This window comes from Cordyceps javanica, chromosome 1, assembly GCF_051103115.1.
Source record: "Cordyceps javanica chromosome 1, complete sequence".
In the NCBI taxonomy this organism is placed as follows: Eukaryota; Fungi; Ascomycota; class Sordariomycetes; order Hypocreales; family Cordycipitaceae; genus Cordyceps; species Cordyceps javanica.
This window is the reverse complement of record NC_139295.1, coordinates 3,378,493-3,400,804: the sequence shown is the minus strand read 5'-3', so window position 1 is coordinate 3,400,804 and position 22,312 is coordinate 3,378,493. Positions and strand designations below refer to the sequence as shown.

The 22,312-nt window shown below is 55.0% G+C and overlaps 8 protein-coding genes and 1 non-coding gene across 9 annotated transcripts; 3 read left to right on the top strand and 6 right to left on the bottom strand.

The window, feature by feature from the left end:
• Window positions 1–171: 171 nt before the first annotated feature.
• Window positions 172–2,122, bottom strand: V2A60_001028 (dolichyl-P-Man:Man(7)GlcNAc(2)-PP-dolichol alpha-1,6-mannosyltransferase; the record flags this gene model as incomplete). The annotated part of the gene is made up of 3 exons (XM_083252393.1): window positions 172–1,448; window positions 1,536–1,988; window positions 2,104–2,122. 3 exons carry the CDS (start codon window positions 2,120–2,122, stop codon window positions 172–174), a joined length of 1,749 nt encoding a protein of 582 aa, XP_083108519.1.
• Window positions 2,123–3,248: 1,126 nt separating this feature from the next.
• On the top strand, window positions 3,249–3,810 carry V2A60_001027 (uncharacterized protein; the record flags this gene model as incomplete). The annotated part of the gene is made up of 2 exons (XM_083252392.1): window positions 3,249–3,728; window positions 3,781–3,810. The coding sequence occupies 2 exons, from the start codon at window positions 3,249–3,251 to the stop codon at window positions 3,808–3,810; spliced, it is 510 nt and encodes a 169-aa protein (XP_083108518.1).
• A 429-nt stretch (window positions 3,811–4,239) lies between these two features.
• On the bottom strand, window positions 4,240–4,413 carry V2A60_001026 (uncharacterized protein; the record flags this gene model as incomplete). Its single annotated transcript, XM_083252391.1, has 1 exon — window positions 4,240–4,413. One exon carries the CDS (start codon window positions 4,411–4,413, stop codon window positions 4,240–4,242), a length of 174 nt encoding a protein of 57 aa, XP_083108517.1.
• A 319-nt stretch (window positions 4,414–4,732) lies between these two features.
• V2A60_001025 lies at window positions 4,733–4,820 on the top strand. The gene has a single exon. It is a non-coding gene; the product is annotated as a tRNA-Ala (tRNA).
• A 516-nt stretch (window positions 4,821–5,336) lies between these two features.
• On the bottom strand, window positions 5,337–7,811 carry V2A60_001024 (ubiquitin carboxyl-terminal hydrolase family protein; the record flags this gene model as incomplete). Its single annotated transcript, XM_083252390.1, has 3 exons — window positions 5,337–7,414; window positions 7,493–7,637; window positions 7,773–7,811. 3 exons carry the CDS (start codon window positions 7,809–7,811, stop codon window positions 5,337–5,339), a joined length of 2,262 nt encoding a protein of 753 aa, XP_083108516.1.
• A 4,588-nt stretch (window positions 7,812–12,399) lies between these two features.
• On the bottom strand, window positions 12,400–13,765 carry V2A60_001023 (Cu/Pi carrier; the record flags this gene model as incomplete). Its single annotated transcript, XM_083252389.1, has 3 exons — window positions 12,400–12,471; window positions 12,563–13,354; window positions 13,493–13,765. The coding sequence occupies 3 exons, from the start codon at window positions 13,763–13,765 to the stop codon at window positions 12,400–12,402; spliced, it is 1,137 nt and encodes a 378-aa protein (XP_083108515.1).
• A 2,023-nt stretch (window positions 13,766–15,788) lies between these two features.
• Window positions 15,789–16,514, top strand: V2A60_001022 (uncharacterized protein; the record flags this gene model as incomplete). Its single annotated transcript, XM_083252388.1, has 2 exons — window positions 15,789–15,845; window positions 16,068–16,514. The coding sequence occupies 2 exons, from the start codon at window positions 15,789–15,791 to the stop codon at window positions 16,512–16,514; spliced, it is 504 nt and encodes a 167-aa protein (XP_083108514.1).
• A 451-nt stretch (window positions 16,515–16,965) lies between these two features.
• V2A60_001021 (uncharacterized protein) lies at window positions 16,966–17,792 on the bottom strand (the record flags this gene model as incomplete). Its single annotated transcript, XM_083252387.1, has 2 exons — window positions 16,966–17,478; window positions 17,739–17,792. 2 exons carry the CDS (start codon window positions 17,790–17,792, stop codon window positions 16,966–16,968), a joined length of 567 nt encoding a protein of 188 aa, XP_083108513.1.
• A 1,707-nt stretch (window positions 17,793–19,499) lies between these two features.
• Window positions 19,500–20,718, bottom strand: V2A60_001020 (NAD-dependent epimerase/dehydratase family protein; the record flags this gene model as incomplete). The annotated part of the gene is made up of 2 exons (XM_083252386.1): window positions 19,500–20,425; window positions 20,514–20,718. The coding sequence occupies 2 exons, from the start codon at window positions 20,716–20,718 to the stop codon at window positions 19,500–19,502; spliced, it is 1,131 nt and encodes a 376-aa protein (XP_083108512.1).
• Between the last annotated feature and the right edge of the window lie 1,594 nt (window positions 20,719–22,312).

The following is a 22,312-nucleotide window of genomic DNA, read 5'->3' as shown; positions in this document are numbered from 1 at the left end:
TATACTCATGTTCTGTTATTATTTTTTTCTTTCTTTTTTGCTTTTCCATATATACCGCCCGCTGCCGATACAATACAGAAAAGTTGTCAACGAAATCGATGAAGCGCCTGAGGGTAGAAACAGGATTAAAGAGTTGCTATTGGTACATTTTGTTTTAATTTATAAACGCTTCTATGCTGTCGACTCTATTCCAACACTCTGCCGCGTCATGATTTGCTGCATGATGTTTATGCGCGGTGCCATGCGCGGACCGACATACCAGCCGCGCGTGAGGCTCCGCACAAGATTGCGAACCTTGCGCACCACGAGGCCCCGACCGAGGACGGGCGGCTGCAGGCTGGCCACCTGCGGGTTAGCCTCGGCGTCAATGTCGCCGTCACTGCCCCCGGGTGCGACGCCGGGACGCAGCAGCTCGATGCCGTCATAGCCCTCGACGACGCCAATCGTCCTCCACTGGCCGCCGGTGACCTTGCTGGGGTCCTCGACGAGGACGTAGTCGAAGCGCGTCCAAAAGTCGGCGCGGGCCAGCTCCGCCTCGTCCTCGGTCTTGTCGAAGAGCAGCAGCGGCGGGGGCGGGGAGGCGATGCCGCGCGGGAGCGGCGACGGCGCGCCGTGAGCGAGAGGCAGGCCGTGCGGGTTCTGGCCAAAGAGCGTGAGACCCGTCATGCAGGTGAGGACGTCGGCGTGGACGGAGACGGTCTCGCCCGTCGCGGCAGCGGACCGCGATAGGTGGAAGAGCTGCGCGACAGCGTCGCCGCCGGGGTAGTTGAGAGAGGAGAGGAGCAGCATGGCCACGCTGCCCGCCAGCGCGGCGAGGACGGACAGCGGCAACGCGAGGGAGACGAGAGCGTGGGCGAGCGTCTTGGTGCGACGCGCGAATACGTAGTTGGCGCCCAGCGCTGCCGCGGCGGCGAGCGGCGGCACGACGTAGAAGACGAAGCGCGCCTCCTTGTGCGGCTGCGCCGAGTACAGGGCGACAAAGAGCAGGTTGGGCACGACGAGGTCCGCGGCCGGGCGCGCCGTCGCCGGCTGCCACAGCGCAAACGCGGCGAGCGGCAGCGCGAGCGGGTTCAGCAGCAGCCGCGGCAGCGCGGAGAGGAAGTAGTAGTGCCAGGGCGAGGTGCCCCAGTCGGAGGAGGAGCCGAGCACCGCGTTGTAGTAGAAGCCCGCGAGCTCGGGCCAGAGCGGCATGCGCTGCCAAAAGTACGAGTCGACGGGCACGGTCAGAGCGAGGGCGCCGAGGGACAGGACCGCGACGAGCGGGATGAGCTGCCCGAGGGAGGCGCGCTTGCGGACGAGCAGCATCAGGCACACGCTGCCGAGGAGCAGGGCCGTCTCGGAGCGGAACACGGCGGCGGAGATGACGAGAAGGAGGAGGGCCTGTCTCTGGCGCGCGCGCGCGAGCGCGGGTGTGGCCTTGGGCAGGAGAAACGCAGAGGCCAGCGTCGCTATACGCGCTCTTGTCAGCAGCGTCCATCTCGGGGGGGGGGGGGAGGGGTGGGGGACACGGGAGAGGAAAAAAGACTAGAACTCACTCAGGCCAAAGGAAAACATGTTGGGCAGCGTCCTGCTCAGATAGAACATGAGATGAAACTGGCTGACCACAAGGGCAACCCACCAACGGCCGGTGGCCTTTCCAAAGGCCGCGTCCAGCGCGCGGCGAAAGGCGACGAGGCAGGCGGCGTTGAGAAGCCCCAGGGTGCCGCGGACGACGAGCTGCGCGCGGCCGAAGCCGAGCAGGGCGACGAGGGGCTGGCTCAGGCCCGCGAGGACGACGGCGCCGGTAAAGGTGCGCGGGACGGCGCCGGGAAAGGCAAAGTGGTCATAGGACGCGGCGAGGGCGGCGCCCGCGCCCTCGCCCACGGGCGTGCCGTAGACGAGCACGTCGTGCGCCGCCTGCAGGTTGAACGACTCCTCGACCTTTGTGTGCGGCGCCAGGAGGAGGTGCGCGAGCGGCACGGCGAAGAGGAGCGCGTTGAGCGCCAAATCTGCGAGTGTGGGTCAGTCTACAGTGATGACGTCCATGATGATGATGATGATGATGATGATGAGGAATGGTGCGCGTGGTGCTTGTGGCAGTCTGGACACGGAGATGCTTCATACCTAGGGGGTTTGGAGCCATGATGGGAGCGGGCTGGCTAGGCGGACCCGCCGGGGGTTTTCTCGGATGCGCTGGTTATGGCCAGACCTTTGAAAGATTGTTGAGGCGAGCGTGATCCGGTTCGTGGTTTTCGTGTCCTGGGATGGCTGGTACAATGTCGCTTGAAAGCGTTTGAGGGTACGTGTATCTGAGTTGATCTAGGTGGCGTGAAGCAAAAGCAAGGGGTCAATTAGTGGAGTAGCTTTCAACTTGAACCAACAATGCCAGCTCTCATTGCTCTGGAGTGGGAGCCTTTGCTGATTTAAAGGGAGATAAGGTTTCTAGTAGACTTTTTGAATTCAAATAATGGTTTGACTTTCCGAGGAATATAATAGGTCCCAGGTAGCGTGCCCTTTTTCGGCTTGCCAAGCTTGGCGAGATCGCGCCGCCTAGATACCAACACACGGCAACTAACAGTCTTGACCTAAACACGCACAGAACTAAAAACAGAGACATGAGTAGCAGTTTGGTGTCCAAGTTTACGCGACATCGAGAAGAGTGCCTGACCAGGAATGTTTAACATAAAGACCAGAGTCAGGGCAGTCCCCAACGCATCTCGCTGGGAGTAGCAGCCGCAGCAGAGAAACCTGCGTTCAGTCAGCGAGTTAAAAATTTCATAAAAAGACCTGGCCAACAAGGGAGAGGAGAAGGAAGGAAGCAGTATCCCAAACTATCGGGAGAGTGCTGGAGCCGCAACAAGTACTAGAATTGGCGTGTTGGACAGAGGCAAGCTAAAATGAGTGGCCTCGACTTACACGCCGCCGTCGTAGTGCACGTTTAGAGCAGAGTCTAATTAAGCAAGAAATGATCTTTGTTTTTATCCTTTCCGAGAAGAATAGGGCTAGATTCTCTATGGAAACCTTCAGACCTGATCACAAGTCACATTTAGAGGCCAACTCGGACACCGTGGCCTTGCAACAGTGTCTTCTATAAAACTAACGTACGTGCCTCCAAATCGTGGACTCACTTCGCGTCCCTCATTCCCCCCAAAGACCGGCCAGAGTAGTTGCTTTGTATTCCCTACGAGACCGCTTGTCTGCTCGTTCCGAAATCCGCCCGTCCGTCCGTCTGTCCGTCCTGTCCCTGCCCGCCCCGTCCGCGCGCAACCATGCTTCTCACCATCGCGTTCCTCGCCAGCACCCTCAGCGCCATCCTCGCCGTCAGAGCCGCTTCCTCACCCGCACCCTCGTCCTCGCCCTCGTCCTCGATACCGTCCACTCTCTACTCATTTGACAAGGACCGAGTCGACGAGGACACGGCGAGGGAGGCCTACCGCGCTGTGTACGCCCCGCGGCAGCTCGAGCGCCTCGCCGCCTTCCGCGCCCTCCGCGCCGGGACCCTGACGGCGGTCCAGATCGCGCTGCTGGACCGCACCGAGGCCGCCGTCGCGGCCGCCGACGCGGCCGAGGGCAGCGCGGTCGAGGCGCTCTGCGAGGAGACGTTTGGCGCCGAGGACTGCCAGCTCATGGCAGCCAATCCCGATGGCTGTGGAGGAAGAGCAGAACCAGCAGCAGCAGAAGAAGAGGAAGAAGAGGAAGAGAGGCGGCTGCAGCCGCAAAAGGGCTTGCTCCGGGACGACAAAGACAGAGTGCGCCCGATTGACTGCACCTGCAACGTCGACAAGCTCACCAAACTGATAGCTCCTGCATGCAAGTGCCATTTTCGGATGAATGATTGCATAGTTCAAAACTGTGAGTCTCCTCCTGCTTTCTTTTACTTGTCTTGATTTCGTCCCACATGATGAACCAAAAAAAAAAAAAGAAAAAGAAAAAGCACAACTCGCTAACTCATCTGACCCAAAATTCAAGTCGGGTGCGGCAAGCTTTTCCTGCGGGAATGCCACGGCCGTTGCTCCCCAAGAAAACCCGAACCTGTCGGACCCAGGCCACCGGTCCACTGATAAGAAGGGTAGCCGTGCTTGTGGTTATGTTTGTGGCTGGTACTACTATAGAATGGGAGAAATAGAATGGGCTAAAGCCTCAGATGTATCTGTTCCAGTTTTCACTTGCACCATGCTATCGCATCTCACCACAAGTAGCCATTCCATTTTCGATGCTGCCAAGGCTTATGGGTACAATTATGCTGTGCTTTTCATCATCTCACCGCTTTCTCGCACCGTGTTCCATAGTCTCCAATGGTGCGGATTGCGCGGCGGTGACATGCAGGGAGAGGTTGTTTGTCGTGTACGGTGGACTCTGAAAGCACGGATACTCGGAAGATGCTGCTTCCTGCCACTGGCTGGCGGAGCCCGAGGTCTTGAAGGCCTGAATCATGACGGACAGAATGTGGCCAACGGGACCACTACGTGAACATGTCCCTCGACGAGTCTACATTCATCTCGTATGACAAGGCAGATGTCGGCGTGTAAGTAGCCGCGGGAGCCGATCTGCGAGGTGCTTCAGCCACCCTCTGGCACCAAAAAAGGGCACCAAAAACGAATAGCTGCGGGCTATTATGGAAAGATGTTTCCATTTCTTTTGTGAAGAGAAACGCCGAGAGTCCACCATGTCCAAATATGACCGGGCAATGTGCATCTAAGAAGAGTCAAGAGATCATATAGTAAATTAAGGCACGCTAAAGTAACTGTGTTGCGGGCTAATGGTCTAGTGGTATGATTTTCCGTTCGCATGTTTAAACGTGTAACTCGGAAAGGTCCCGCGTTCAATCCGCGGTTAGTCCAGATTATCTGTGCTTAGCAGGTGCAATCTACTTTTTTTTTGTTCACCTCAAAAAACTTTGAAAATGCTTTATTTGAATAGCTTTTCGCAATTTTTTTTGGACCATTTAGATTGCGACGTAATGCGTGCATGTCTCTTCATCGACTGACCATTCCGGTAGTCCAAGTGGTCAGGTAACATACACAACACGAGACAGGTAGTCGGCATATAAAACCATGTTTCGCTTGCCTATATTTCGTAGATCTGGCAGAGAAATCAATGTAACTCGACAGGATACAAAATTCAAAAGGGTTAAGATTCGATCAAAAGCCAATCGCTCCCAAAATATTGTGACATGTTTCCCCCCCAACGCCGACCAATTTTTACATGACCCAGGCAACACGCCGAGCTTCGTAAACAAACAGGTTGAACAAAGAGTGTCGCAGAAATAAAAAACAAGCATCCGAAATATACAAAACATCCCCTAGCGTGATGTGTGGTTCGCTCCCGTCGAAATTTGCAAGCTCAATACTCCGACGCTATGATAAAAGATTGGTGCTCTTCTTGCGGCCCAGGCCCATGCTCAGACGACTTTTCGTCTTTTCTTTTTCCTTTTCAGGCGCGTCGCCGTTGACTATCGTTTCGCTAGCAGCGTCTTCGCTGTTTCGATCCTTACTGAACAGGCCAAAAGCTTTGCGAGTGCCCGATTTGCTGCCGCGCTTCGAACGGTCGAGGAAGCCGAAAGCGCCGCCATTACCCTCCTCCTTTTTCCTTGCGTCGTCCTCTTTGGCGGCCGACTTTTTGCTAGCCTGCAGCACCTTTTCCAGCTGATCTTGCTCCTGCCTTCGAGCCTGGATCATGGTAATGGCCTGATCACGACGCTTTCGCTCGTACTCCCTCATTTCCTTATCTTTGGCCTTGAGCTCTTCTTTTTCTTGCTGGCGAGCGGCCTTTTCCGCAGCGTCACGCTCCTTCTTCTCTCTCTTTAGCTCGTCCTTTGACTTGGCTGACGATAGTGTTGGTGGGACAGCTGGTGTTGGATGGACAGGGCCCTGGTTTGATATGGGCGACTGCGGCGTCAGGTCTGGTGCTGTCTTGGCGTGGGCCAAGTTGGACAGTTGGTCCTGGTCGGGTATGACGGGGGTTGGTTGCGTCTTTTGCCGCGATAAAGGTGTTTCGTCGGCCTTGTCGCTTTCCTCGTGTGCAATGTTGGCAGCTTCTGTGGCAAGTCGAACTTCTTCTCTGCCCTCAGCCTCTTGCTCGGCACGTACCTTCTCAAATGTTGTTTCTTGGTAGAACAAAAGGTAGGCTGTGGCCATCCCGGGCCTGTCACCGAAGAAATTGCGGACAAAATGCTTGTCCACGGGCTCTACCATTTCATCGTCGAAAAGGAGCCAGCCGCGGTCTCTGGTCTTGATGATGGAGACATAGTGTCCGTGGTAGCCGTTGCCACCAATGTGAACAACAACGGCATAGAGTTCGTAGAGGCGATCTGGGTCTTCCGCCTCGTCGGCGGTATGGAACATACGGAGATGGTAAGGGTAAACAACTCTGTGGAACAGCTTCTGGACACGGCTGTAGTCTTCTGTGTATTTAAAACGATTCAAGTGAAGGGTGAGAACTTTGGGCAGCTTTTTTACCTTCATGCGCTTTTCGGCCTCTTGCAGGCCACCGCAATGGTCACACTGAAACTTGTCCCTCTCGCACAGCATTTCTTCGGCAGAAAATTTGCGCAGGCATGACGTGACAGAAGTGTGCTCATCCAGGGCAATGGACAGGTCCAAAAAGGTCTGATCTCGTTGTGATGCCGTCTCGCAAGTGAGACATTTCGTTTCTGACGTCACAACGCCCTCGAAAACGTCGTGCACCCAGCCGGTGCCTGGCGAGTTGTACGGTGAGCCAGATCCAAGTCCCACAGAGAGCCCGTTGTGCAGAGATTCGGATGCACCATTTGTGGTAGCACCTGTATCTATCTGATCCTGGATATGCTTGGCATGAGTGTCGACGCTGGCAATGACGTCTGTGAGGACGAGGCGCAAGAATTCGTGGGCGTCCTGGTGATTGGAGCTCTGGAACATTTCATTGTCACGCTTGAAAATTTCCAAGAAGCGTTGGGGGCTCAAGACGCCGGTTCTGGAGTTGCTCTGGGTAACTGCCATGAAGATGTCCTTGAGCCCGGTAAATGTACATTCGTCCATGCCAAAGGGCACATGGTTCTCCTGGGCGAGCTCGAGAATGGGGCCCTTGAGCATGGCCTGCTTCTTCTTGTATTCGGGCGTGTCGGGCTTATCCTCTGGCTTGACGGGCTGCTGGCCGGGTAGTGGCTGGCCGGAATTGATGGCCTGGCGTTGCTTGAGGACCTGCGACGTGGACAACTTGGGCTGCTTTTGCGGCGCGACAGGCGTAGCAGGTGTGACGGGCGGTCGAATGGTGACATTGGGCTTATACGGGGATTGATTAGGAGTGTCGATAGAAGATAGAGAAGGGTAGTTGAGGACGCCTTCGCGGAACTGGTCAGAGTGGAAGAGAGCTTGGACAATGGAGTTGCAGTAGCTGGACAGAGTTAACAGTGTAGTTTGTGGTAGTGAAGCGGTCGTAATTACCAAGTATTTCCAAACTGCGGCGACAGAGATGAACTCGTTAGTTGGAGAGTTTGGGGGAGGGGGGCAATGTGGTGTCTCGGATGGAGATGTACTGACGTTTTCGAATCCTAGAAACCTGTCACGGCCGTCCTGAGTGAGGGCGCCGGCATTTTGGAGCATCTTCTCCAGCGGCGTAACTTCTGTAGTGATATCATTCTTCCTGGGAGGTAGGTCCTTGGCGGCGGGTGTGGCAGAGGGCTAGAGGGTACGTTTTCGTCAGCATTTGGCGGAAGTGATGATGGTGACGCTTCGACCGGCCCAAGCGCAATGCGGGATTGGGGCAACTGAGGGGCGGGCTGGCGCATTGGCAGATTGGGGAGCGAGTAGACATACCGTGCCGGAGCCCTTGATTTTATTGAAGAGGCTAGGCATGACGGCAAGCGAGCGCGAGGGCGCACAGCGTCGGGGGGAAGTAGGTATGCAGAAGGCGAGTCTGGGGCGGAGGCGTGGTGTTTGCGTCGCAAGCAGTACTGAGGGAGTCGGTGGTTGGTGGTTGGTGGTGGGTGAGCGAGAGACCTCAGCTGGGGCGAGGCCAGGCGAGGCTGACGGGGAACAGGCAGCGCGCGGGGGGGCGGCTCTAGGAGATGGGCAATTGCTAGGAGAATCGAGAGAGAGGCATTCGTAGGCTTGGTCGAAAGGAGAGCGAGGGCATGGATGTGGCGTGAAGAAGGAGAAGCGAGAAGGCGGACGGTTGGAGGAGTGGTCAAGATGTTGTTGGGGTGGTCAGCGGACGATGGGGAGAAGGGTAGGTTAGGTCGTTGGCAGTGCGTATGTGAGTATGCGCTCTGTGTGTGTGTGTGTGGTGGGTGTGTGGTGGGTGGTGAGCGGAGTTGGCAACTCACTAATGCGGAGGCGAGCTGGATCCTGGGCTGGGGCTGGACTGGGCTGAGCTGGTTTGGGGAGGGGGGGGGGGGGGGGGGGGGCGTTCGAGAGAAGGGGAAAAGAGCAAGAAACAGAGAGAGAGCGCCAGTACTGCTTAATAACAGGGGACAGGCTACGGAAGGCCTCTGAGAGGGAGACGAGGAGGCAGCGAGGGGCCAGGGGAGAGCAGACCAAGTCAAGCACTGTTTGGCGAGTGGCTGTGGCTTGGATTAGTTGGGGTGCTGGTACAGCGGGCCGGGGTGTGCCTGAATTTGCCAAGGCGAAGGGGCGGGATGGTGAGGAGAAGACAAGAAAAAAAGCCGGGGGAGAGGAAAAGCGGAAGAAGAAGAAGAATAAGAAGGAGAAGAGAAGGCGGAGAAGCTATTCGCACAATAGAAAAAAAGATCAAGAAAAAGGCAGAGAGAGAGAGCATGACAGCTGACGATTACGAGGCATCGCGGCAAAAGACCAACGAGAGACGGGTTGACAGGCAGGCTGCGGGCGCTGCGGGCGCTGCGCGAGTGCTGAAGGAGAACTATTGGACGGGGCTACTAGGGCCGTTTTTGGGGTTTGTTTGGCGTGCTAATTGTACGGATTAGTATCAGTACCTAGGCACTCCGTCGAGTAGTTGGTAGTAGCCTAGTACCTAGGTACTGAGTATGGCGTAGGGAGGGGCCGGGGAGGGGCGCAGGGGAGGCGTTCTTGGGGGTTTCTGGGGGACTTTTGCAGGGACTCGGAAAAACTTTGACAGGGGAGCCACGGGGCATTCAGTGGGGAAGATTGCGTTGGTACCTCCAAGTCAGGTAGGCTGGCAGGTGGGTGACAAAACAGACCGCCGGAAATACTTATTCAGCATACAGCCCCAAATAGCTACAATACGAGATCTTGCTTTGATATGATAAATTTGTAGTAAATATGGTAATGATCCCCATCTTGTTTTATAGGATTATACCAGTATATGTTTTCAAAACGGACTTTTGGAGCTTATATTTTGCGTTGATAAAACGTACACTCGATCTTGTGCTCCCACGGCCTGTTTTGTCATCCGGGCTAGGTAGACGTCGGAATGTAGGTACCAACGCACCAAGTATTGTGTCGCCCGAAACACAAGCCACGCGGCCATGCAGTATGTATACCTGCTAAGAATAACATCAAATAGCATTCTGGTAATATAACCTACACAAATTACATGGCTCTCTTTTTGTTTCGTCGCTTTTTGGTATGCATAATGCCACCATCATGCCGGCTGCTAATCAAGGTGGTCTGCCGTCACGTTGCAATCCAGCACAACACCACTGCCACTTACTGGTATACATACCTACCTCATCCACCTACCTCATCCCTCTACCTCATCCACCTACCTTACTTAGTACCTAGCAATCTACCAGCCTACCCAAGGCACACTGCAATTGCTTAGTATTTAGTATTGCCAGCTGACCAGCTGGCACCAATACTAAATGGCCCAAAAGCACTTAGGTTTCTGAACCGGGACTTACCAACTAACCAAACAAGTACTCAGGGTTGCCAGCCTTCTGCGGGGCACTAAGAATTACCTCATGTGCTCCGGGACCCCGGCGCGCGGTAAGTACTTGTCTGTTTCCTTGGGGCCCAGGAAACAGGTACCTACCCCGTCAACCCGTCAACCCGTCTTGCCTACTTGCCAGTAATAATAGTAACTCTCACACCACCACTTCGTCCCGTCAAACACATCATCAATCCATCCGTCCATCCATCCACTCATCAGCCCCTGCGCTCCGCCCATCAACCACCACCCACATCACCGCACACACCCGATTCAGCCCCAATCATCCAACCATCCGACCATCCAGCCATATCCAACCATCCAGTCGTGACCGCCGCCCGCTAGCCCAGCCCGTCCTGCGATACCACACTGCCAGCGTTCCCGCGGCGCCCCTGTCCCGGATACTACTTACCGCTATGTGATATGACGAAGTCCCTCTCTGCCTGTATGTATACTGGCTTGGTGCATCAAGCAGATAGTCAGTCCTGTTCGTCACCAAACGACCACAAAATCGTCATGAAAGTGCCCCCCCTCGCGGTGCAGCGACCAGTACAAGGGCAACAATAAAAAATAAGTAAATCAATCCAAAGGGCCAAAAGACCACATAGTCTCGTTTGCCACTCTGCTGCTCTCCCATATCCTGCATACACCGCGCCACCTACCACCATTCGCTAGCTAGCGTCGCAACCGCGCTTGCAGACCTGGTTCAAAGTGCCTCTCCCCCGCCTTTCCAACGACTACGATACCAGGCAAAACAGCTCGGCTCGGAACGCTCTTTGACACATTTCCTTTCTGGCCTTCCTGCCGCTCGACGCTCTGCTTCTCCGCCATGTTCGCCACGCCATAAGCCGCCGGCAACGTGGGACAGCGCCCACTTCACGGGCCACGTCCATGCTTCACCCACCCTGTGGCTGCGTAGACTGACTTCGCTCTTGCATTGAAGCCACTGGCATCCCCTAGATAAAAAGCTCCCATGTTCTCGTTCCTCGTCAAAATAGGCAGCTGCGAGGGACCCATCCCGAAAACTCCACGCGACTCGATAGCGTACGCCAAACAGCTGTGGGGTGGTGCCATGCGACCAACGTTCACCCTGCCGCTAGTTATTCCCTGCCAGGCTTGCTGTTAAATCGTTCATGGCAAGTTGGCAACTACTTGCTGTTCTTATCTGGCTGGTCATACTGAGTAGTGCGCCAGAGGCAACCCTCGATTATGCTGCTTCATAAGAGTGGCCAAATCACCCCCACCAGTGTGTCGGCCCAAATGCCCTACCGTGACTGATTCGGCCCGTCCTCCTGCCCGCTAGAAGCCATCGACGTCGGTGGTGGATTGTCTCCCAAGAAACTGGCCACTCGAGCTAGCTGCCAAGTTTCGGTGACCGCCAGTCACAGCAAACTATCGACTACCAATGCCCTCCGGATCGTTGCCATACGCCTGGTGCAATTGTTACTGGTGGTATAATGAAAACGCTACCTGCTGCTGGTTGACCCTAAGGAACCACGCTGCTCCAAGAGTTTCGCAATAAAAATGCTCATATTTTTGACGCGTCCAAGTATCGCATGCGACGGCAGTCGTCCAACGTCTCGATATTTGTGGCTTGTAACACGAGACGCGGATTAGCAGTTCATTCATGTCCGCTCTCAGCCGTGTATGACAACCGAGACTGGCCTCTTCGTTGTTGCTGCCTCCAATAGCAACCTTTCTGGTTCTCCATTTCAACAGCATATGATGGTCATGCAGACTCATAGTACCGAACTTGCGCATCACCATGGTACAAGCAAAGCATGAGACACTTCAACTTGTACGTCGGCCAGCTCCTTACGATGTTTGACGGCGGCTCATCAGTCGGACTATCAATACCATGTCTCGACAATCAGCGCCCGCAGTTCGACAGCTGCCCAAATTTCTGGTCCATCTCATCCAATACTATGCGAGTCATATCATGCCCACCTGCCCTGTCACGGGAATGACTGTCATGCTGCCAAACGAGTCTTTGGCCTCTCGCACCCGGACACCTTTAAACACCGCCGGTAAAGTTGAGTGTTTTCGGGCCAACTGGGCCGTAGGCGATCAATCAAGTGGGCTCATGTAGCTCGGCTCGGTTGTGGCGTGAAAGCTCCAGACGAGGAGTTTCTAAGTTACACAAAAAAACGACCTTGATCTACACGGCGATACAATTCAAAAAAGAGTTGAAGGGGACTGCGCATGACGCATTCTTTACAACCGTTTGACTCCTGTCAGCTCATGAGGTCAAGGCACAAAGCCTGTTTTTTAAATCTTGGTACATGTAGAATGCTACATACTTGTATGTGACGATCAAGAATAGAGACTGCAGCAAATCCGGTGATTTTGAGAAAGCCATCTAACAGCACGCTCGATGTTGTCAGCAGGTTCTACCTCGAGTCAGGGTATTCCGACTGCACAGGGACCGACTAGTACGACACTGCTTATCCGTGAGTCAAACGAGGTCACGGCACAAAACCCGGTTATGCTTCTACAATACAAAGCTTCCATGGTAGTATTCCAGACAGCAATTTAGGACTAACAAGTACAAAAGGTAATAGAAACAAATCATATTGCCTACTCGTTCTGCTCGGTGGGTGGAGCTGCACCGCCTGTGGTAGGGAAGCCCATGAAGATTTTGAAGTAATCCTGTGTCCCCGCGTGTTAGTATACATATGGCACACACCAGACGCGCAGACACCAACAAGAGGAAAAACAAAAGAAAAGAAAAGAAACTTACATAAATCATCCACTGCAGACCCGTCAAGGTGCCAATCATGACGATTCGGACGGGAAGGCCGTTCCAGAGACCACCAAAACCAATGTCCTTGTAGATGCGTCCGACGGCGGCGCCAAAGGGCTCGCCGGGGGCGCGGGCGGCGTTGAGCTTGCTGACCATGACGTCGGCCGGATGGGAGACGACGGCGCAGAGGATGCCGGCGAGGTAGCCGGCGGAGAAGGAGACAGCGGTCTGGGCGGCCTTGGAGTAGTCGGCCTTTGCGCCGGGCAGGCGGGCGTACATCATCTCGACAATGGTCTCGAACGAGGCAAATTTCATCATGGTGTAGGGGATCTGGCGGCCCCAGAGCGGGTAGATGCCCTTGTAGAGGCCAGCGGCGCCCTCCTTGGCGAGGATCTGGCGGACGCCGTCGAGGGCGCCGCCGGCGTACGGGTTGGGGATGGTGCCCTGGGCACGCACCTTGACGGCCTCCCAGGGGCAGAGGGCGATGTCGGCGAGGAACTCGGCCGAGGCCGACACGGCGAGGTAGAGGCCCGTCTTGTGCCGGGCGGCGGCGTCGGCGCCCGCGAGGTCGGCGTAGGTCTTCTTGAAGTACTCGTACCAGCCGTACTTGAAGGCGCCCTGAGCCGAGTAGCCCAGCAGCGTCGGCGACCAGCCGGTGAAGATGCCGCGGACGCCCTCGGCGCGGTAGATGGCGCGCCACGCCTGCGTGTTGCTCGTGTACAGCTTGGCATCGACCTGGCGGCGCGTCTTGACGAGATCGAGCGGCGTGACGGCGGCGTGAGTGAGGCCCTGATGAGGGGGGAGGGAGGTGTAACAATATGTTAGTCGTTGGGGGGTTTTTTTTAAGAAGAGGAGGAGGAGGAGGAGGATGAAGTCGTAGAGGAAGGAGAAGAGAGAAGGGTAATTGTAGAAGACGTATGCACATACACAAGCGAGGAGACCGCCAAAGGTGCAGGCAGCATAGTACGAGCCCGAGTAAAGCTCCATCTTGCCAGTGCTGGGTTTGGCCTTGACGGCAGCCTTGTCAAACTCCCTTTGCGCTTGGGCGCTCAACTGTTTCGCCTTGTCCTTGGCGTCGTCGACGACGGAAAAGGCGGCGCCGTACAGCTCCGGCCGGGCTTGGTACGGCGTCGGCGGCGTGTACACGGCGGCGGCGCCGGCGGAGTGGACAGCATCGAGGGAAGGGTGGTATGACACCATTGTGTGTGTATGTGTGTGTTTGTGTTTCTGTTATTTTTCTCGGACAGCAGAATGGAAAATTGTTGTATAGCAACGAAGAAGACAAAAAAAGAGTAGTGAGTGGTGACTTGAGGCCCGATACCTGGAAGGGATGGGAGGAGGGAGAGGAGGGGGAATTGAAGTAACTGGTAAATAGTTAGGCTATATATAGAAGAAAAAACAAGTAGGAAGGACGATGATGATGAGGAGGATCAGGAGGTGAAATCAATAAATACCTCCGGCGATGAGAGAGGTAGGGTGCGAAACAGGTACGAGCCGGAGGTGATTTGTGGAGAAGGAGAGCATCGAGGAGGGAGAGAGGGGGGGGAGCTGTCTTGCCTGTTGCGTCGTGCCGGACCTGAGGCCAAAATATTGGTTGTCGCGATGGTTTGAAGGGTTGGATGGATGGCTTGGGGGAGGGGGGTGTCTTGGCGATATGGGTGTCAAATTGAGGCGCTTCAATGGTCGGCGAAAGCAAATGGGCATGAAAGAAGATGGAAAGTTGGACAAGACAACGTATAGAATGGAAATGATTCAAAGGGGATTACGGGGAAGAACAAAAAGAGGCTGCATACATACATGGCTTTGGCTGCCACATCCTGCAAGGTCAGGCGCCGCCGGCGTCCCGGAGTTAAGGCTACGGACGGCCCTCATTGTATGCCTGACATTTGTGACATCAATGACTGGTTGGCCTAGGCGCAGGACGGCTTACCATGGTGGATATTTTTGCTATTCTCTTGCAGCGTGGTTTTTTTTTAAGTGAATTCTCAAATGTCCAGCCCTGCCATTCCTGCTATTCTCAGGCGGTGTGTATCTGTTTTCGTTGCTTCCTTGACGGGAAAATGGACAACCCCCATCAAGGCCCGGTTGGTAACTTTGGGCCTTGAAAATGCAACTTGATCTTGCGTCTCTACCAGCTCAAAACCCGACACAAGAAAAGAAAAACAGGACGATTGCTACTAGACCGCTCGTATCTGGTCGGAACCCCTCCACCCCCCCCCCCCAGAGTATAGGCGTCTGACAGCTTCACGAGGCCATTCCCAAAGATTACAACGGAGCTCCTGTGGGGCGCGCGCGCCGGACAGCCCCGGATGGGCCTCCGACCGTCGCCGAGGGAGAGAGAGAGAAGGGAAACCTCGGCGCGCCGCCCGGGGCGGGTTTTGTTTTTTTCTCTAGAAAACTAACTACATACTTGTGAGAAAAAGTGTCGATTGGTAAAGAGCGTATGTGTGTGTGTGTGTGTGTGCCTGAGCTGGACTGTGACTCATGGACGGCGACGACCAAGCTTCGTTTACCTCGATTCCTTTGCTCGGCCGCCCGTGCTGTGTCTTTTGCGCGAGGCTGCGTTTGACGAGGCGGCTGAGAGCACTGTGGATCTTGCTTGGGTTATGGCAGGAGACTAGGAGTAGGATGACGAGGAGGTCTTGTATATGAGGCAAACTGGCGAAGGTTTTTGTTTATTCAATTTTGCTTTATTTCATTTTTCAATTCTTTTTTGTTTTTTACCAAGCATATCCTGCACCATGTATATAGTCAAGTCAATGCAAAAACTATTTTTTCCAGCCAATCCAACCATGATTGTTTTGTTTTATTCTCGCACTGAATAGACACGCCGTCCATCTAGTCACATGCTCCCGACTGGGACAATGCCACCAAATTGTAGTCGAAAAGAAGACTCCAAAAATTTTGGGCCTCTTATAATCAAGTAGATCACAAGGGAAAGAGAAAATCAAAGTGAAAAAAAAAATCTTCTTGGCTGCAAACCCCAATGACCGTCACCAATCCCGTACTCGCAGGCGCGCTGCAGCTGCCGGCCCCACCCCCCCAATGTCAAAATTCAAGCAGCAACCATGATGGATTTTGCAACGCTGCCAATATTCCACTCACCAACCCTGAGCTTTCTGAAAGAGCTGCCCTTCCCACACGCCCTTCCTCCTCCTCCCAGGCACAGTTCTGTCGGGGGCGTCTTTCTTTTTTTGCTCGCCACATATCCATTTGCCACCCGATGGCCTCACAACCGTCCAGAAAGTCGTCGTCGCAGTGGGCGGCGCGTTACCGCGGGGTACGTTGACGAACAAGGAGACGAACAAGACGGAACAACCACTCTCTTCTTACCCTATCCACTGCCAATCCCCCTCTCGTCCTCCCTTTTCTTTTACGCTCAGAAATGAATACAAAGGCAAAGAAGAATGCCAGAAAAAAGAAAGAATGAAAAAAAGGAAGCAGTCACAGTCACAGTCACCGTAACTAACATGGTCATTTCCACCCTCCCCTCCCTCGGTAGGCCACCGTCCAAGACCTCGACCCCCCCGCCGCGCTGTCCCTCACCCCGGCCGACAGCGTCTCGGACGCGCTCCTCTCGGCCTTTGAGCGCGACTACACGCACCTGACCGTCGTCGACGGCGCGACGCGCGCCCTGCTCGGCTACATCGCCATGCCGCACCTGCAGGCGCAGCTCGACGCCGGCCGCGTCGGGCCCCAGGACCGACTCGAGACGGCCATGACGCGCTTCCAGCGCCGCGGCCGCACCTATCGCGTCATCACCATGCAGACGCCTCTGGAGGAGCTCGAGGCGTTTTTTCGAGGCGACGGCGGCACCGGCACCGGCACCGGCACCGGAAGCGAATGGGCGCAAGAGTTTGCCGTCGTCACGGACGAGAATCGCCGCTTCGTCCTGGGCGTCGCGACGGTGCAGGACTTGGAGGAGTTTGTCAAGAGACGGCCTGCGTGAATCGTTTGGTTTGAGGGAAAATACGTCATTTACAAAAAAAAAAAAGTTACTCTGGTCGAGAACATTCACCTCACCAAAAGACAGAAGGGCAATCATCAATCACGGATAAGAAGAATGATCAAAGAAAAGGCTGCACCATAGGAATGCTACACTGTAGGATATGCTACACTGCAAGAATGCTGCACTGCAAGACTGTATATAGCGAGAATAAAAGAAAAAGGACCACCAGAAAATCATGATGGCCGCATCGAGTCGCTACCTTTTCGAAACGCACATAGGTACATGGAGCCGTGCATTGTCTCGACCCTGCCAACCTCTTTTTCCCCCCATTCTAGAGCACATCGTTTCCTCACTTCGGGCCTGCCCAAGCTCATCAACACCCGGGATGCAAAAAGCTTTGCCCGTCCTTGGTCTTGTTCCCTCTCTTCTTCTCCCCCACCCCTACCCTCTTTCACTCCTCATAGTCGTACACGAAGCGAAACTCGGCGCGCTGGCCGTCCTTTGCCACGACAAAGTTGCGGCAGTGGCGCCTCTGGCCATCGACCTCCTGGAAACCCCAGATCTGGTCGGCGACCCAGCCGTAGTCGTCGCTCTCGACGTGCGACAGGATGAGGTTCTTGGCGCCGGCCTCGCCCTCGACGAGCCAGCCGCGGGCGAGGTACTCGTCGTCAATGTCCTCGGGCCCTACCCAGGTGGAGCGGCCGCGGACGTTGCCGAACAGCCAGTCCGAGTGCTGGCGGTACGTGTCATCGAGGCAGCGGCGCTCCTCGGTGCTCATGCCCGACGCCGACTGCACAATGTCAATGTGCCAGCACGGCGGCTCCGCCTCGTTGGGCGGGTTCGGCGCCGCCTCGTACTGGTTCGTCTCGAGCGTCAGCGTCGCCGCCAGGATGCCCTTACGCACCAGGTAGCTGATGCCCTGGATGATGAGGCCTGGCTCGCTCGAGTCGGAGTAGGTGTAGTTCTGGTTGCGCGAGACGGGGGAGGGACGAGTTTTGTGTTAGTAAAAAAAAAAAAAAAGTAGAGAGACTACCCGACAGAAGAAGAAGAAGAAGAAGAAGAAGAAGAAGAAGAAGAAGAAGAAGAAGAAGAAGGAGAAGCAGAATAAAAATGACGACCGTGTTACTTGTTCCTGAAGCGTAGGACAAGGTGTAGAAAGGAAGAGGGGGGAGATGATATGTGTGGGTGTGGGTGTGTGTGAGTTTCTCTGGGTGCACGACATACCACATTCCACTTGCCAGTGAGGTTCTTGGTCGTCTTCTCAGGAGGTGCGGCCATGATTGCGACTAAATTGTGCGAAACTTGTATTTCAAATGATAAAGAAGAAGGAGAAGAAGCAGAAGAAGGAGAAAGAAAAAAGAAGAAGAAAAGGAGGAGGAGGAGGAGGAGGAAGATGATGATGGGTGATGTTAGCTGAAGCTAGGAAGCAGCTGTATGGCGGGGTAAAACTAGGGGAGGAGGAGGGGGGGGGGGGGGCGTTGACTTGATGAGGGCGTCAGCTAAGGCCAAGAAAAGACCTTTGTATATAACTAATACCCAAGTACTCAATCGAGGACGAAATGAGCGATTAGCGTGGTCTTGAGGTTGTGACAGAAGATCAAAGGCAAGTCTCGACTTTGCGAAGCGAAAAAAGAAAAAAAAAAAGGAGAGAGAGGGAGAAAACAAAACAACAACAAACAGAAGGAATCATCTAATCTTTTACCTCTGGTTCATCGACCTTGGTAGTAGCTAGTCGACGCATATACCCAACTAACAACTCTCCAGCCTCATCAGCGCGACACTAGTCCGTCCTCCTCCTCCTCTCCTCTCTTCCTCCCCCCCCCCTAACCCCCCCCCCCCCCCCCCCCGACGCTAACCCGCCGGAGACCGCTGTGAGGGGTAACTTTCGAGTGCCGTCGCCCGCCACGGACGCTGGAGACTGGGCCTCGGCTTCGTCTTTTCTATAGAGGCACAGTACCTACCCTGGGCCATGCAGCATCTTCTGCCCCCAACCCTGCCACATAAAGTTTTTTTTTTTTTTAAAAAAAAGGGGGGAGGGGATCGAATGACGAGAAAGTCTGCATAACCTCGAGATACCCCCTTTACGCACTTTCAGCCAAGTTTACCGAGTTGCTTCCGAGGATCCCTACGCCGGATTCCCGTCTCCGTTGGGAACAACTGGTACTGGGAACCACAATCCCCTCCCTCTGCTTCCATATCACCCCCCCCCCCCCCCCCCCCTCTTTCCCGGGGGGTCGTCAAAGACGGCCCAGCTCTCTCGTATGGTCGATGCAAGTCTGGCATCCTGCAGTCAGACCCGGACAAAGCCGTATACAACGTGTCTCGTCTGGATTCTACCATGACTCGACTATCCCCGGATCTCGATAAATAAAATTGATAGCATTGACCTGTACGGATACTATCCGCCTCACACCCACTCTTTTGGCTCGCCCATTGACAGTCAATCTCTCAACATTGTTGCCTCCCCTACTGAGTACATATATTCTATAAGCTGCTTGGCGACTTCTCACGACTTTGGCTGATCCGTCGTTGCCATGCTGACACCACTATCGCAGCTGCATGCTCCTTGCGTCATGCTTGCCTGCTCCTTGCGTCTGTCTTTGCACCATGCATCCTTGCACCGCTGCAGGTACCCCTGGCTGGTCTCGGCTGATGACCGCCACAAGATGCTTGCCAAACATATATACCCCTCAATAAACCGTCACGAGCACAGCTGCCTGCGGGCACGTTACTTGCTTGACTCGACGCCATATTGAATTGCTCGTTTCATGTGCAAAGCCCTCCTAAATGGCTTGCTCCACTCGTGATAACTTCTAATAATACATTGCCGCCATGCTCGTGGCACACTACTGCTATAACAGTCACGACAAGTCTTGAAATGCCCATCCTTCTTCGTCATTATCTGCGTGCTCCCCTCGAGCATTCGTCCCAGGTACGTAAACGCAATGCCGCTAAATTGAGTGTCCATCATGCGCCTCGCAGCCACTAAGGCCACCACTTCATTCGCTTGTAGCTCTCAATCACCTCCTCCACCAGCTCCTTGGTAATCTTGGGCTTTTCGTATGTGAATCCCAGCAGCTTGTCTAACCGGCTTCCATCCATGCTCAGGTCCGTATCCTTAAGAAGTTCCTTTTCCATGAATGGCGTCAGGGGGCCAGGACGAGTAATACCGGCATCGCTGAGCAAGTCTGCCCACGGTCCGAGTACCTCGTCGTTGACATCATCGACGACACTATCCAGATTCATGCGGGCAAATGTGCTCACCAGCTGGCCCTGGAATCCAGTCTCAATCTCAAAAATGTCGCCAATCATCTCGGCCATGATGCCCTGTGTCGTGGCCGATTTGTCCACCACGTTGAACGTGGGCACCTTGCCCATCTCGGCATCGTCCCAGTTCTTCTTGCCAGCGTCAAACCAGGTCGCGATATCCCACAGAGCTCGTGTGGCATCGACAACATGAACCGTGTTTGTGCGAAGGTCCTTTGTCCAGAGCCACTTCATTTCCTCCTCGAGATGCTGGTACACGCGAGCCATGCACAGGGCCGTGGCGACCCATTGCGAGGCATACGGGCCGTAGACGTGGGGGAGTCGCACAATGGCGAGATTGAGACCGTCAATCTTGGCCAGCTCCTCCTCAGCCTGCAGCTTGTAGACGGCAATTTTGCTCCAAGGCTTGAGCTTATCACCCTCCTTGCTCGGCGCCGAGTCCGACTTGTAGACCATGCCAGTACTGAGCTCAACAAAGGCCTTGACCCCGCGCTTGGCGGCCTCTTTGCCGAGTTCGACAGAGAGGTTGAGCGATCGCAGCTTGTACACCTCGTCCTCTTGCGAGTATCTCGTTTCGCCGCCGCAGTTGAAGACGTAGTCCCATTCGCTCCCATCGGGGCGATCAAAGATCCTGGCAAGACCATCTGCGGCGCAGTTTCCGGTTAGCACTCAAGGCACGGGTAACAGAGGGCAGATAGCTGACACTCGGGCCAACGGTGGTGCAGAGCTTACCAGGTTTGCTAGCATCTGCTTGCATAAATTTGTCCTGGGAGCACGCATCGGAGAATTCGGGAGCCAGCCAGGCTAGCTGAGGCAAAACCTTATCGACGAGGCGCACTTGGGACGCCAGGTTGTTCTTGTGGATGTGAAGAGCGAGGAATCGGCCGAGATATCCCATGCCGCCCACGATGAGGACGGAGGACTTGGCGTCGGCCATGTCGCTGGGGGCGCTGTGAGGCTTCTGATTGTCGTGAGGAGCGCTTTCTGGCAGTTGTAATGTGAGGAAAGACGCCCTTTCGAAGCAGACAAAGGTGGCGTGGAGCAAACAGACGATGTGCCCAGGGCTGAAACCAAATATTCTGGCGCTGTGTGTACTCCTTTTGGAAGTTGGGCACGATTGGAAACGGGGCGGAGCAGGCTGCAATGGCGAATCGGGTCGAGTTCAGAATCGAGACTACTCTGGGCGGGCTTGGTTAGTTAGAGAATGTGGCAGGTAAAGAGGACAGGGATGAGGGATGAATCTCGTTAAATCTGCGGCAGTCAACAAGCAACCGGGCAAAAGCCTCGGTTTATGCGACAATCCAAGTGTCGGGACATGGCGGGACAGACTAACAGGTTTTTGGGGGGCAAGCAAGGGCTGGCGCTTGTGACGGCCGGTGTTGAACGAGGCGGTAGCACACGAGACGGAGCCAGTCGAGTCTGTGGTCAGAGAAAGGGAAGGGGGAAGCCGATGCAATTGCGCGCGTGCTTTGCAATGGGATTGGGGAGGTTTGTTGGAGAGGGAAACCAGGTAGAAGAAAGAGGCGGAAATGTTGTCGAGGTTGTCAAGTGGTAAGTAGGTAGGCAGGCAGACACCAAAGGACGATGGGTGGTGCGTGGGAGGGACGAGGCAGGTTGGCAGGGAAGGATGGAGGGGCAGCCGAGCGTCTTATTATTAACCGGCAGGTGCGGTTCAGCGGGCGGGCAGGCGGGTTAGCGATGGAGGCGGCGGCGGCGGCGGCGGCGACGGCGGCGACGAGGAGGAGGAGAAGGACGCCGACAACAACGACAACAACGACAACGCAGTGAGATGGTAAGATACGACGGCCAGGGCGGTCGAAATGTTGTAGGGATGCAGTACGTGAGAGAACAGTACGCGACTCATTCCATCACCTGGCATGTCGATTTTCTCGATTTACTTTTGGTCGCGGGCCGCGGTACTTGCTTTTAGGGGTGTGACAGGGAGCGGGAGGGGGATCCCTGTCGGTTGTGGTGTGCGAGTTGTGGTGGCTGTAATAATGTGGTGATGGCGGCTCCATTGAGACTGGCAAATCAATAGTATAGGTAGGCTGCGACGTGTATAACTTGCTTGGCCTGTCTGCACCTGTGAGTACTAATCCAGGGACCCAATTACCTGGCCTGGTGAGCAAAGAGGCCCGTTTGAGCGGCCCGACAGACAACTGACTGGCTGACCGACTTATTACTAGGTAGGTAGGTAGTGACAGGAAAAGGTGCGCCGTTGGGCTTGTATCTAGGTACTAACGGATTGTAACGGGCCATACTACTAATACCAGTACTTAGGTAGCCTGCCAGCTCTAAACTCACAAGGGACGCTAGTAGCCCCTAAAAAGTCTTCACCTGCACTTGTACCTACCTACCTGGGTAGGTAGGTAGGTAGGTAGGTAGGCCCTTTGGTACCTAGGCTGCGAAAGAGTCGGTGTCCAGGGCCACTCTCTGCTCGCCGCCTCTCGTCTCACGAGTTGGTACGCGCCACGGGGCCGGGTCTGGCCAGAGGCCATAAAACAAAAATAAGACGAGACAAAAATAGAATG